This window comes from Lissotriton vulgaris, chromosome 7, assembly GCF_964263255.1.
Source record: "Lissotriton vulgaris chromosome 7, aLisVul1.2, whole genome shotgun sequence".
In the NCBI taxonomy this organism is placed as follows: domain Eukaryota; kingdom Metazoa; phylum Chordata; class Amphibia; order Caudata; family Salamandridae; genus Lissotriton; species Lissotriton vulgaris.
In genome coordinates, this window is record NC_141695.1 from 1,498,489,735 (window position 1) to 1,498,505,665 (window position 15,931).

The 15,931-nt window shown below is 48.9% G+C and overlaps 1 protein-coding gene across 1 annotated transcript in view; it reads right to left on the minus strand.

Annotated features, from left to right (window-relative positions):
- The window catches only part of LOC147705870 (arf-GAP with SH3 domain, ANK repeat and PH domain-containing protein 1-like), a 1,082,966-nt gene that overhangs the window by 231,646 nt on the left and 835,389 nt on the right, over nucleotides 1–15,931 (minus strand). Inside the window, exons 20-21 of the mRNA XM_086932322.1 lie at nucleotides 12,962–13,077; nucleotides 10,358–10,425 (exon numbers count right to left, since the gene is read on the minus strand). Coding sequence (XP_086788448.1) covers nucleotides 10,358–10,425; nucleotides 12,962–13,077 — 184 coding nt within the window. The remainder of the gene's footprint in view (nucleotides 1–10,357; nucleotides 10,426–12,961; nucleotides 13,078–15,931) is intronic.

Here is a 15,931-nt window from a genome sequence, read left to right on the forward strand (position 1 = left end):
TTCCACCATGCAGACACACCACCAGCCGTCAGTGCACGCTTCCACCTGGCACACACACCACCAGCCGTCAGATACACGCTTCCACCAGGTACACACACCACCAGCCTTCAGAGCACGCTTTCATCAGGCACACACACACCACCATCTGTCGGTGCGCACTTTCACCGGGCACACACACCACCAGCCATCAGTGCACGCTTTCACCAGGCACACGCACCACCAGCCGTCAGTGCACGCTTCCACCAGGCACACGCACCACCAGCCGCCAGTGCCCGCTTCCACCAGGCACACACATTGCCAGCCGCCAGTGCACGCTTCCACCAGGCACACACACCACCAGCCGTCAGTGCACGCTTCCACCAGGCACACACACCACCAGCCATCAGTGCACGCTTCCACCAGGCACACACACTGCCAGCCGCCAGTGCACGCTTCCACCAGGCACACACACCACCAGCCGTCAGTGCACGCTTCCACCAGGCACACACACCACCAGCCATCAGTGCACGCTTCCACCAGACACACACACCACCAGCCATCAGTGCACACTTTCACCTGGCACCGACACACTACCAGCCGTCACACACTACCAGCCGTCGGTGCACTCTTCCACCAGGCATACACCAAAAGCTGTCAGTGCACGTTTCACAAGGCACACACACACCACCAGCCGTCGGTGCACGCTTTCACCAGGCACACACACCACCAGCCGTCAGTGCACGGTTCCACTGGGCACACACCACCAGCCGTCAGTACACGCTTCCACCGGGCACACACACCACCAGCCATCAGTAAACGCTTTCACCGGGCACACACGCCACCAGCCGTCAGTGCACGCTTCCACCAGGCACACACACCACCAGCCCCCAGTGCACGCTTCCACCAGACACATACACCACCAGCCATCAGTGCACGCTTCCACCAGGCACACACACCACCAGCCATCAGTACACGCTTCCACCAGGCACACACACCACCAGCCGTCAGTGCACGCTTCCACCAGACACACACACCACCAGCCATTAGTGCACACTTCCACCAGGCACACACACCACCGGCCGTCAGTGCACGCTTCCACCAGGCACACACCACCAGCTGTCAGTGCACGCTTCCACCAGGCACACACACCACCAGCCATCAGTGCAAGCTCCCACCAGGCACACACACCACCAGCCATCAGTGCACGCTTCCACCAGGCACACACACCACCAAAGTCAGTGCACACTTTCACCAGGCAAGCACACTAACAGCCGTCACACACTACCAGCCGTCGGTGCATGGTTCCACCAGGCACACCCCACCAGCCGTCAGTGCACACTTTCACCAGACACGCACACTAACAGCCATCACACACTACCAGCCATTGGTGCACACTTCCACCAGACACACACCACCAGCCTTAAGTGCACGCTTTCTCCAGGCACACACATACCACCAGCCATCGGTGCAGCTTTCACCGGGCAAACGGACCACTAGCCGTCACTGCACCCTTTCATCAGGCACACATACCACCAGCCGTCAGTGCATGGTTCCATCAGGCACACACACCACCAGCCGTCAGTGCACACTTCCACCATGCAGACACACCACCAGCCGTCAGTGCACGCTTCCACCGGGCACACACACCACCAGCCGTCAGATGCACGCTTCCACCAGGTACATACACCACCAGCCTTCAGAGCACGCTTTCACCAGGCACACACACACCACCATCTGTCGGTGCGCACTTTCACCGGGCACACACACCACCAGCCATCAGTGCACGCTTTCACCGGGCACACACGCCACCAGCCGTCAGTGCACGCTTCCACCAGGCACACACACCACCAGCCCCCAGTGCACGCTTCCACCAGACACATACACCACCAGCCATCAGTGCACGCTTCCACCAGGCACACACACCACCAGCCATGAGTACACGCTTCCACCAGGCACACACACCACCAGCCGTCAGTGCACGCTTCCACCAGACACACACACCACCAGCCATTAGTGCACGCTTCCACCAGGCACACACACCACCGGCCATCAGTGCACACTTTCACCAGACACACACACTAACTGCCATCACACACTACCAGCCATTGGTGCACACTTCCACCAGACACAGACCACCAGCCGTAAGTGCACGCTTTCTCCAGGCACACACATACCACCAGCCATCGGTGCATGCTTTCACCGGGCACACGGACCACTAGCTGTCACTGCACCCTTTCACCAGGCACACGCACCACCAGGCGACAGTGCACACTTTCATCAGGCACACATACCACCAGCCGTCAGTGCATGGTTCCACCAGGCACACACCACCAGCCGTCAGTGCACACTTCCACCATGCAGACACACCACCAGCCGTCAGTGCACGCTTCCACCTGGCACACACACCACCAGCCGTCAGATGCACGCTTCCACCAGGTACACACACCACCAGCCTTCAGAGCACGCTTTCATCAGGCACACACACACCACCATCTGTCGGTGCGCACTTTCACCGGGCACACACACCACCAACCATCAGTGCACGCTTTCACCAGGCACACGCACCACCAGCCGTCAGTGCACGCTTCCACCAGGCACACACACCGCCAGCCGCCAGTGCACGATTCCACCAGGCACACACAACACCAGCCGTCAGTGCACCCTTCCACCAGGCACACACACCACCAGCCATCAGTGCACGCTTCCACCAGGCACACACACCACCAGCCATCAGTGCACACTTTCACCAGGCACACACACACTACCAGCCGTCACACACTACCAGCCGTCGGTGCACTCTTCCACCAGGCACACACCAAAAGCTGTCAGTGCACGTTTCACAAGGCACACACACACCACCAGCCGTCGGTGCACGCTTTCACCAGGCACACACACCACCAGCCGTCAGTGCACGGTTCCACTGGGCACACACCACCAGCCCTCAGTACACGCTTCCACCGGGCACACACACCACCAGCCGTCAGTAAACGCTTTCACCGGGCACACACGCCACCAGCCGTCAGTGCACGCTTCCACCAGGCACACACACCACCAGCCCCCAGTGCACGCTTCCACCAGACACATACACCACCAGCCATCAGTGCACGCTTCCACCAGGCACACACACCACCAGCCATCAGTACACGCTTCCACCAGGCACACACACCACCAGCCGTCAGTGCACGCTTACACCAGACACACACACCACCAGCCATTAGTGCACGCTTCCACCAGGCACACACACCACCAGCTGTCAGTGCACGCTTCCACTAGGCACACACCACCAGCTGTCAGTGCACGCTTCCACCAGGCACACACACCACCAGCCATCAGTGCAAGCTCCCACCAGGCACACACACCACCAGCAATCAGTGCACGCTTTCGCTGGGCACACACACCACCAGCCGTCAGTGCACACTTCCACCAGGCACACACACCACCAAAGTCAGTACACACTTTCACCAGGCAAGCACACTAACAGCAGTCACACCCTACCAGCCGTCGGTGCATGGTTCCACCAGGCACACCCCACCAGCCGTCAGTGCACGCTTCCACCGGGCACACACACCACCAGCCGTCAGTGGACGCTTCCACCAGGCACACACACCACCCACCGTCAGTGCACACTTTCACCAGACACGCACACTAACAGCCATCACACACTACCAGCCATTGGTGCACACTTCCACCAGACACACACCACCAGCCGTAAGTGCACGCTTTCTCCAGGCACACACATACCACCAACCATCGGTGCATGCTTTCACCGGGCACATGGACTACTAGCCGTCACTGCACCCTTTCACCAGGCACACGCACCACCAGCCGACAGTGCACACTTTCATCAGGCACACATACCACCAGCCGTCAGTGCATGGTTCCACCAGGCACACACACCACCAGCCGTCAGTGCACACTTCCACCATGCAGACACACCACCAGCCGTCAGTGCACGCTTCCACCGGGCACACACACCACCAGCCGTCAGATGCACGCTTCCACCAGGTACACACACCACCAGCCTTCAGAGCACGCTTTCACCAGGCACACACACACCACCATCTGTTGGTGCGCACTTTCACCGGGCACACACACCACCAGCCATCAGTGCACGCTTTCACCGGGCACACACGCCACCAGCCGTCAGTGCACGCTTCCACCAGGCACACACACCACCAGCCCCCAGTGCACGCTTCCTCCAGACACATACACCACCAGCCATCAGTGCACGCTTCCACCAGGCACACACACCACCAGCCATCAGTACACGCTTCCACCAGGCACACACACCACCAGCCGTCAGTGCACGCTTCCACCAGACACACACACCACCAGCCATTAGTGCACGCTTCCACCAGGCACACACACCACCGGCCATCAGTGCACGCTTCCACAAGGCACACACCACCAGCTGTCAGTGCACGCTTCCACCAGGCACACACACCACCAGCCGTCAGTGCAAGCTCCCACCAGGCACACACACCACCAGCCATCAGTGCACGCTTTCGCTGGGCACACACACTACCAGCCGTCAGTGCACACTTCCACCAGGCACACACACCACCAAAGTCAGTGCACACTTTCACCAGGCAAGCACACTAACAGCCGTCACACACTACCAGCCGTCGGTGCATGGTTCCACCAGGCACACCCCACCAGCCGTCAGTGCATGCTTTCACCAGGCACACACACCACCAGCCGTCAGTGCACGCTTCCACCAGGCACACACACCCCCAGCCGTCAGTGCACGCTTCCACCAGGCACACACACCACCAGCCGTCAGTGCACGCTTCCACCAGGCACAAACACCACCAGCCATCAGTGCACGCTTTCGACCAGGCACACACACCACCAGCCATCAGTGCACGCTTCCACCAGGCACACACACCACCAGCCGTCAGTGCACGCTTCCACCACACACACACACCATCAGCTGTCAGTGCACGCTTCCACCAGGCACACACAACACTAGCCGACAATGCACGCTTGCACCAGGCACACACACCACCAGTCAGTGCAGCCAGCAGGCTCTTCCAAGAGTTTCTTGGTATGATATGTATTCGATGCCTGGGAGGGAGTGGGTCGAGTTTCCTTAAACCATGCTGAGTATGCAGGTGCAGTGCATGAACTCCTGTGTCAGTGAGTCATGCTGCCTGGGGCTCACTCACTCCACACTTGTAAATTGCGCCTGCACCAGGCTTTTTCTCATTTGCAAAGTTCGGCGCATGCGCACAGCTAGGCAGCCCCCACACCCCGGGAATGACTGCTTCCTACAACCAGAATGGAAACAACATTCAGAGCAATGAAAACAAGTTCATTTGATGCAAAGAACTGTTAACAAAAACCATGTCCAGCTATTGTAGATCTGGCAACTTAACCCCTTCGATGCTGATGACGGCTGGGAGCAGTCATGGCACACAGTGCTCGTGTGCTGATGACGGCTCCCAGCCGTCATGACCAAGCCTGCGATCAGAATGTGCCGCACAGAAGTGGAATTCCGGCCGCGGGCAAGGGGTTAAACAAAACAGCAACGAAACACAAACAAGCATTGGCATAGCCAATAGGTTTCGCTTTTTGGACCCTATAAGTATTTAGTTATGCAGCAAAATATCCTTGGTGCAACAACACCAACTGTTGCATGGCTAAACACGTATAAAGTCCCAAATGCGAGACCTATTGGCTATGCCAATGCTTGTTCAGTCTTATGATCGGAGTACAATTTGCAGCTCGAGCCTTCTGCTTGAGGTAGAGGTTTCTATATCTTGCACTCGCAATTTTGGGCTTATCAATTATCAGTTTGTATGGCAGAGAATAGGCTAAGATGTTTTTCTTAAGATGATTGCCTATATATAGCATTCCTTTCTTTTATAGGCAATGCACAATTTGTTTCTGCAGATCTCAGCCCATTTTCAAGCTGTGATCTGGCTACTCACGGTTATCTTTATCAACCTTTGTTACTTCATGAGCCCTAATCCTATGAGCTGTACTTCCACAAGGAAAGGAAATGGCAGCATGTTGGGAATTTTTTTTTGTGCAGCGATGTCTTCACCAGACACTAGGCTGCCTGTGTTTCGGTTGAGGAAGAATCTGGCTTGGCAGTTCTAGCTGGATGGTTCCTATTGGAGCAGGGTCAAGACTGATTTGCACATAGTTGAGTCCTAACTAAGGTGGCATCTTAGGCAAAAGAATCTTGGGTTGGAATACTACCCCAAGTGCTTGCCAGTAGTTAGAATTATTGTAATCATTCCTTGTTGGCCAGACACCAGTACCTGAGATAAAGGGCAGAGGCGCATACTGGCAGTAAAAGCTTTCATTTTGTTTAATGATTATTTGGTGCTGGCACCCGAAGAAGAGGTGGCAGCTTCAAACTTTCCGTTGGCATTGCTCTATTGAGACTCATGCAATAATAAATGCATCATTGTACCAGAAACTACTTGCGTGCAACCCTTCATGATGATGTAATGAGTGATACTACATACAGCTAACCAAGACCTTTTGAAGACATGCTTTGACTCTCAATTATACAATATTTCTGGAAAGTTTTATTTAAACCATCAGTATATAGGCATAGAGGTGAAATTCAATTAATTTTGCTTGTCGGAGCCATTGGAGTAAAAATAAATGTAAAATAATGTTTATTAGGCCTGGCGTGGCCGGGCACCTGTCTGCAAGGCCTGTTCTTTGTAATTCTATAAAATAGACATGTAGGCTCAGCCCAGAGGAGACCCTTTCTCTCACATCAAGCTATTGGCTGTATGATGCATCATTTCACCATGTAGAAAGAGCTTCCGCTCTAATGAATAATATACATATGAAAAGTAAATCATTTTTTGTCACATTCAATCCTTCGTCTGCTATGAGCATTCTATACTGAAAGCAATTCAAGGCACCCAATTTCTCCCAAGAGTTTGTTGTGCAGACAGATGCTTCAGGCATGGTGTAGGTGCCGTTCTCCCACAATTGAACAATGAGGGCTTGGACCAACCTGTAGCTTTCATCAGTTGGAGGCTACTTCCCAGGGAACAGAGGTGGAGTGCATTTGAGCGAGAAGCTTTTGCTGTGGTCTGGGCACTGAAGAAGCTAAGGCCGACTTTTTTGGGACTCACTTGGATTTCTATTTTGCTAGCTTAGATGCTTTTGGCACTTTGCCATTGCTAATCAGTGTCGAAGTGCTAGAGTTCCCTGAATACATTGTGATTGGTTAGCAATGGTTGGCATATTTGATTTACTGGTCAGTCCCTATTACTGTGTACTGGGTGTGCCAAGGGCCTGTAAATCAAATGGTGCTAGTTGGCCTGCAGCACTGATTGTGTTGTGCCACCCACATGAGTAGCCCTGTAAAGATATCTGATGACCTGCACGCCCAGTTTTAAACTGCCATGTTGACCTGGCAAGGGCACCCACTTGTCAGTCCCCAACCTTCCCTTTTCTTACATGTAAAGCTCCCCTCAGGTAGGCCTAAGGTACCCCCATGGGCAGGTTGTAGTGTATGTGAAAGGTAGGACATGCACGTGTGTATGTAACATGCTCTGATAGTGAAATACTGCCAATTTCGGTTTTTTACTATTGAAAGGCTATCTATCCCATAGACTCAAATTGGAGTTACTCTTACAAGTGTAACTTTCCATTGGGACAGGACAGAAAATAACGTTTAGGCTCTCTGAACTCAGAATTTAATAGCACATATGTGTTTGAAAATGCCTCTTTTTTGTCGACAGTAGGCATTTTTCTTGTTTAACCATGCTGTGTGCCTATGCTGTTTGTGTATTGACTGTCTGGTTTTGGAGTGACAGGAGCGTGGTAGGTGCATTCACTGTAGACAGCCACAAGGTGAGGGGGGGATTGAGGTGTGTCCTGCCTTTCCTGGGTGACTCATAGCTGAGCTGAATAGACCTTGGCTACAATTAAAGTGGTGGGAGGAGCTTCACTTGCACCTGAATGTGCTGTGCCTCCTTTACGCAATGTGGTCTCCATCCCCTGTGGTCATGCTGGACCACAGAGGACAGGACTGGTTTGGACTGGGTTCAGAGACCCTTGCCACAAAGAGAACAATGACAAAATGAGGTACAAATATTGGACTAAAACTCCAGGACTTTAGATTACTTCAAGGAACAAGAGGACCCTGTCAAGAAGAAGAGTGGAAGGACTGTGTGAAGAGTTCTACCTTTTCTATGTGAGTGGTGGGTTGGCCTGCTTCTGTCTGGGAAAGAGGAAATGGGACTGTTTTTGCCCTGCTGTGATATCCTGCTTGAGAAGAAATCTCCAAGGGCCTGTGTGTGCTGGCCTCCTGTTCTGGGAAACTCAGGGATATCAAAGTTTCCATATATTTACTTTGGCAGAGCTCTGAGTGCTTTGCTCTGCAACCGTTACTTTCGCGGAGCTTCGTGTGCTTTGCAAGCGCTCTGTGTGCTTTACTACTGACAGAGTGCTGTGCGTTTGGCTCTATTACAGCGCTGTGTGCTTTACTGCCTGGGTGCCCGGTGGGCTCCCCGTTGTGTGACATCAGGAAGGAGCAACCTGCCTAGGGCGCCACCCCATACACCGCCTTGGGCCAGAGTCTGAAGCCGATATATTTCTGCTGCGCAAGAGAAACCCGAGATACCTGTGCTGCCGCTCCACCAATGTCGCAGGGCCCTAGGCGTTGTTAAGCAACCTCTTGATATGAGGAAGAGAATCCATGACTCATCGCAGTCCCGCCCAGCAGGGGGCCGGGCCCTAAGGACCACAGCAACCAGGAGCTTCGCTGACGCACTACAGGCAAAGCAAACCCCTTGAACCTCCCCCTCCGTGCAGCAGGGGTGCCGATCTGAGGAATCTGCTGTTCCCGGGCAGGGGACCGGTTGAGTGCCTCCACCTGGCATGTTCAAGCGCTCACAGTGGTGCCCCCAGTAGGAGCTGAGAGAGAGGGGCACGATCAAGCCACCAGATGGTGGTGATAGCACATGGTGGCAAACCAGAGTTACTCGGTCTCCCCCCAGACAGCATTGCTAGGGTCGGCCTGGTTGCGACAGACTGGTAATTTGCCCACACGCATGGCTGGATTGCAGGTTCCCGCTTCAAGGCCTGGGCAGATAACCCCGAATTAATTTATATAACAAATGATTTATGTGCAAAGTGAGTGTACTGGCTACAGTGCACTGAAAGTGGTTATGTTTACCTACTTGACAACCCTCTTTTTTTATATACAAAGTGATTTAGTGCAAAATACATGTGCTGGCTTCAGTGCACTATTTGTGATATAATGATCATTGTCTAGTGGCAAAGTTATTTATGATCTATGTGATTGTGGTCTAATGTGTTTTATGTGTAATACAAAGATTATTTTTATATAACCTTGTGTGGGGTCTCTTTTTGTGATGTGCCTAGTGTGTCACTGGTGTGTGTGTGTGTTTTGCACAAACGCTTTACACATTGCCTCTGGGATGAGCCTGACTGCTCTGCCAAGCTACCAAGGTGGTAAGTAGGGGATATCTCGGGTATGTAACTCCTTTACCCTGACTAGAGTGGTGGGTTCTGCCTGGCTTAGGTGCTTACCCTAGTTAGCCAGAAACCCTATTTCTAACACCTGGTAAACATGGCAGTTAACAACGGATGATGCAGACACTACAGAGACAGGTCTGAGACACATTTACAGGGTGACTCATGTGGTGGCACAACCAGTGCTACACGCCCACTAGCAGCATTTGATTTACACGCTCTGGCTCAATCAGCGCACTTTATAGGGACGTACCAGTAAATCAAATACCCCAGTCATGAATGTACATTGTTACCACGTGATGTATTACATTGCGGTACTTTACAACGCGTCTTTTACAACGCAAGTCGTTACCACGACTTGCGCTGTAGGGGTGCTGGACTTAGGAATAGTTAAATGTACTATTCCAACACCAGCCTTCGTACAGTAGGGATGGTGTTGGAATAGTAATCTACTATTCCTTAGCCTAGAGCGCCCTCCAGCGCAAGTCGTGGTTACGACTTGCGTTGTAAAAGACGCGTCGTAACTGCACTGCGGGGTAACATCCGCGTTGTAAAGGATGTTCCCCCCCAGTCATGGATAATCATTCATAATTTACACAGAGAGCATATGCACTTTAGCACTGATTAGCAGTAGTAAAGTGCCCAGAGTTCTAATGCCAACAAACTCAGGTCAGGGAAAATAGGAGGAAGAAGCAAAAGGTTTGGGGATAGTACTGCAAAAAGGGTAAATTCCAACACGAATGCCTAGATTGTTTCCAGCATTCTTATTTCATATATACATTGCTTGGCAAATCAGGAAAGTATCAAAGTATGTGAAGTAATAAAGTTTGCTACTATAATGTTCAGCACATTGCGTTTATTACTAAACATAATAAAACTAAATTTAAAATGCAGTTCTTACCAGCTGCTCACATTGGGGATACTTCTGCCTCTTGGCCATGTCCATTGCTGACTCGCCGGCATCATTTCCTGCATGAAATCAGAATCAAGATATGGAACAGTCCATTGAGTTCAAAATCAAATTCATCCATCCTTCCATCCATCCATTCATCCATCCATCCATCCATCCATCCATCCATCCATCCATCCGTCCGTCCGTCCGTCCGTCCGTCCGTCCGTCCGTCCGTCCGTCCGTCCGTTCTATATAGCGCAAACTTGGCTCAAGGGCATTAGAGCATTTTCTGCGAGCACCAGATTATATTACATAAAATCAGATTGATTTTTTCAAGCAGATGGAGATTAAGGGCTTAATTTAGATTTTGGCTGGTGGGTTACTCCGTCACAAACATGACGGAAATCCCATCTGCCTTATTAAAGTGCATTTTTATGTCCAATCCCACTTGTAGTAAGGCGGATGGAGTATCGGTCACGTTGTGACGGAGTAACCTGTCTGTCAAACTCTAAATCAGTTCCTAAATGATTTGAGCAGAATCACAGAATATTGTGCAGGTATCGGGACTCAAATCTGATTGCCTAGTTCTATAGTTGATGGCTCTGGCCACATCTTCTCCTCTACAAACCACTAGTTATAAAGGATAAAGAGAAGTAAGGAGATAGGTAACATCCCTCACATAGAGTAATAGGGAGTCCTGTATGTTCTTTTCAAATTCCTCCAGGAACAGGAGCCAGATTTGATAGTTCAAGAAAATCCCCACACTGGTTCTTTCTGTAGTATTTTTTTCTGGGGCAGGAAGGAGAGAGAGGTCTTTGTGACTAGCGAGCCAGCATTCACAAACACATTTTAGCAAAACCTGAAATCAGTATAAGACAGCTATAATATCATTTGTAAACTTTGATCCAGAGTTTAGTGCATTGGAGTACCAATGGGTTTTCCAAGGGCAGCAGTTGCTGTTTCTAGAGCTCTTTCAAACAACCTGCATGGCTACAATTACCTTAAAACGCTGAGACATTCCTTTGGAGATCCATCAAGCAAGGCCCAAAAGTACCAGAGGCCTGTGATCAGGTAAGGCATTCAGGCACAAAATACTTCACAAAAACTATAGGACACCAGATGAAAATACAGTAGCTGATGAAAGTTGTAGAATCATCCATTACTGAAGGATGAAGACTTCAACCAGGAGGCCATCTAGAAATAAAATCTTGTACATAGGCCTGAAGGTCTCCAGTAGCAGCCGAAGGAGGGGCCAAAATGAAGGAGCAGCAACCCTTGAAGCTACTGCTGGCTCTCAAAGATCACAGGCTGCATCTCCATGTATAGAAGGCAAATGGTTCAACTCTCTACTCAGGAACAGGACTATAGTTCTGCAGAGGGCTGCAATCTGATTGGAAGATGTTCTTATACCAGACTTGACTGAGGAGAATTGATCAGGGAAAGAACTAGGGGAAATTCATTTGAAGTCAAGCAGATGAGACATTGGCTGGATCACACCAAGAAGAGAACACAATAAGTCTGCTCACAGATGTGAGAAACTCTGGTGGCATAAAGGTAAACACTCTGTGAAGAGATCATCTTAAGCCTTTTACAACTGTATTTAAAGGACACCTCAGGCCTGAACTTAGAGGGGGTGAACTTGTTGTCCAGAGTCCTCAATATTTAGTCGAGATCTATGTGCACTATGATCTACTGCTACAAAGTGCCACTTCTGGGAACTGGAGGGAACGACTGATAAGGTTATATATACTCTTCGGTGCACCCTGTCACACCCACAGCCAGAACACGCCCAGATTGGACATGGAGATGTTCAAAAAGAAAAACAAGACAACAGGCATTCTCCGTTTCTGCATCCAAAATCTGGAACAACATCCCTGTATCCATTAGGACTACCTCCACCGTGCTCCAATGTAGGAAATAGATGAAGACGCACCCCTTTAAGGTACTCTACATCCCAATGAAGTAAAATCCCACCTCCAGTCGAACAGCCCAGCCATGAAGAGGCAAGGGTGCCATAGGACCTGACGCAAGTGAGGAAAGCGAGCCCGCCCCCATCTCCTTGTTTGATAGCAAAAACCAACCTTCATTTGGTTGCAGCGAACTCCTCACACCCCTGAGCCCCAGTGTTACTGCACCTGCTGAACTATTGCTCGCTATTCCACTGGAGCCCAGGCCTACCTCTAATCACTCAGTAACTGTATCTCTGCCTATGACCCTGTCCAGAGCTCTGCTGCCTATTGGCTGGATTCACACTGTACAAACACCACATACGTACAGTAGAGGGGTACATGACAGGTAAAGGATTTCCCACAGGCCAATATTTTATCACATTGCCTCAGCATCCCCACAAGAAACACACACACAGTCAGTGTTGGCTTGCAAAGCGTGTCTCATTTCAGCAAAACCACGTGGGAAATGGCAAATCAATGCAGAGCTCTCTTCAGAAATATGTTGATCATGTTTTATGGTTCAGCCTCAGACAGGTAACACCTTGAGATATCATATTTGTATTAATAACGTAGTTAACTGCACAAGTACCGAAAGGCACATTGTCCCACAAACAAGCGAACTGCTCACTGAGCAAGGAGAAAGCAAGGTTCAACAACCACTTACTAATGGATATGTCGACTTTGGCTCTGAGAAGGAGTTTGATACATTCGGTTTTGTTGTACAGGCTGCAGTAGTGGAGCGGCGTGTTCCCCGTCACTGTCGGCTTCACCAGGTTTCCACTATGTTCAGAAAATAAATATATATTAGCATAGTCTTCTACACAATAAAGAACCAATTCGGAATATAGACTAGTATGAAAAGGTTTCCTTTTGTACCAAAAGAGTAAGAAAAAAAGAAATCCACTAGAACATTAATTTTGACTTAGCTGAAAGATTATGGGGCCAATCATGTAGTTCTGCTTCACAGGAGAATATTAAATGTTATTAGCTGAGAATTCAGTTCATTTCTGGAGTATTCATAAACGCCCTTGTGAATTGGCCCCCATATTTTGTAAAGCACCTCACTGCTTTTATAACATTTCCAGGGCCCGACAACACACTATCTGGAAATGCCGCCAAGCGTTTTCTTCCAAAATATTGTTTGTTCTTGGGTGAAGTCGCTTTTCCAAAAATGTTTTGCATTTTTGCAAGGTACCATTTACTCGGGATTTACCATCTGTCACTTTAAAGTGTTTCAAATGTCAGAAACTCTATCCCATATGACTATTATAATTCAATGCCAAGAATTAGCATATTTTCCACGCAGTGTGCTAGGCTCTTGCATTACGCCAGATGGGATGGGAAATAACCGTTTGCCAATGCACAGCATCCCTAATAGGGGATTATTTCCAAATATATGTGAATGTACATTTCAAGCTTTGAAATGATTCCTTCTGGTGAGATTAACATACAAATGCAACCTGTTGCTCACACCAATGACACAAGTTATACCATTTAGTACGCTATTAAGGTACACATGACAGTGCCTCAGAATCCAAGCTGTCAAGCAAAATTCCATCTCTTTCTTTTATATTTGCGGCTTGGGTGATGGCGGAGAGTCTCACAGCACTTTGATACATTTTTGTCAACATTCTCTCTTTTATCATAATTCTTTAGGCAGTTCATCAGGAGCTTATATTCAAAATCTTACAAGCATCTGCACAGCCATTAGTTTTGGCTTATATTTTCAATCCAAACAGAGTAAAAAACCCTGCTATGGTGAAAAAATAACAATTGCTCTCGCTGTACAATGCATGCATTCGGTAAAGAATTAGATGTGCAATTATTCAGCGTAGATTTGAGATGAAAAATAGGCCCCTCGTGCCTTAAAATTGAAACATTCATTCTACAGGAGGCAGAATAGTAAAGGGCCAGTAGAAGGACGTGATCGCTATGTAGTCCACTAGGTGGAGCCAAAGGCCTGTCTGTTTTTATTTGAAAGCAACTCTATGAATAGGTATGAGACAGCAGCACTGTCAAACCAGACCTACTAAAAACAAGCATTTGCAATGCATAAGGTCTCGCATTAGGAAAGTTTGAGCTATTGGTATTGTAAATGACACATTTTTTATTTATGTGTTGGTTTTGAAAATAGCAAAAATAATAGCTTCGTCATTTACAGTGCCAATAGTTATAACTTGTGACACCTATAGCATTTGTAATGCAATATGTGTTGTATTCACGAGACTTGGATGTATTGATATTACAAATAACAATGGCTTATAATTTTTTTAAATAATTAATACTTAAATAAAAGTTATTGTAATTTATAATGGCAATAGCTTAAACTTTTGTAAATAACTTTTGTGAAGAATATGTTCAGTGTATTTTATTGTGACGAAAATCCAAGAACAGAAGTGAAATACTAACCTCTTTTTGTGACATTTGTAATAAAGCTTGAAACATTGAGAGAACACATTTGACCCAGTTGTTGAATGGTTGCACAGATTGATGCTGTGGTGGCGCTGAGTGATGTTGTGGTGGCGACTAGTGATGCTGTGGCATTCAATGATCCTGTGGTAGCGCATAGTGATGTTGTTGTGCCCCTTAGTGATGCTGTGGTGGTGCTGAGTAATGCTGTGGTGATGCGATAGATTGAGTGAGTGGGATAGATAGATAGAGTGAGGGCGATAGATAGATAGATAGAGTGAGGGCGATAGATAGATAGATAGAGTGAGGGCGATAGATAGATAGAGGGAGGGCGATAGATAGAGGGAGGGCGATAGATAGCTAGACAGATAGATAGAGTGATGGGGATCAGTATCTAGATAAATAGATAGATAGAATGATAGAGTGAGGGCGATAGATAGTGAGGGCAATCGATAGATAGAGTAAGGGTGATAGATAGTGAGGGCAATAGATAGATAGATAGAGTGAGGGCGATAGCAAGATAGAGTGAGGGCGATAGATAGATAGAGTGAGGGCGATAGATAGATAGAGTGAGGGCGATAGATAGAGTGAGGGTAAAAGATAGATAGATTGATAGATAGAGTGAGGCAGATAGATAGATAGATAGATAGATAGATAGATAGATAGATAGATAGATAGATAGATAGATAGATAGATAGATAGATAGATAGAGTGAGGGAGATAGATCGATAGATAGAGTGAGGGCGATAGATAGAGTGAGGGTGATAGAGTGAGGACGATAAATAGAGTGAGGGCGATAGATAGAGTGAGGGCGATGGATAGACTGAGGGCGATGGATAGAGTGAAGGTGATAGATAGAGTGAGGGAGATAGATAGATAGTGAGGGCAATAGATAGATAGTGAGGGCAATAGATAGATAGAGTGAGGGCAATAGCAAGATAGAGTGAGGGCGATAGATAGAGTGAGGGCGATAGATAGATAGAGTGAGGGCGATAGATAGAGTGAGGGAGATAGATCGAGTGAGGGCGATAGATAGAGTGAGAGAGATGGATAGACTGAGGGCGATGGATAGAGTGAAGGTGATAGATAGATAGTGAGGGCGATAGATAGATAGTGAGGGCAATAGCAAGATAGAGTGAGGGCGATAGATAGATAGAGTGAGGGTGATAGATAGATAGAGTGAGGGCGATTAGATAGATAGAGTGAGGGCGATAGATAGTGAGGC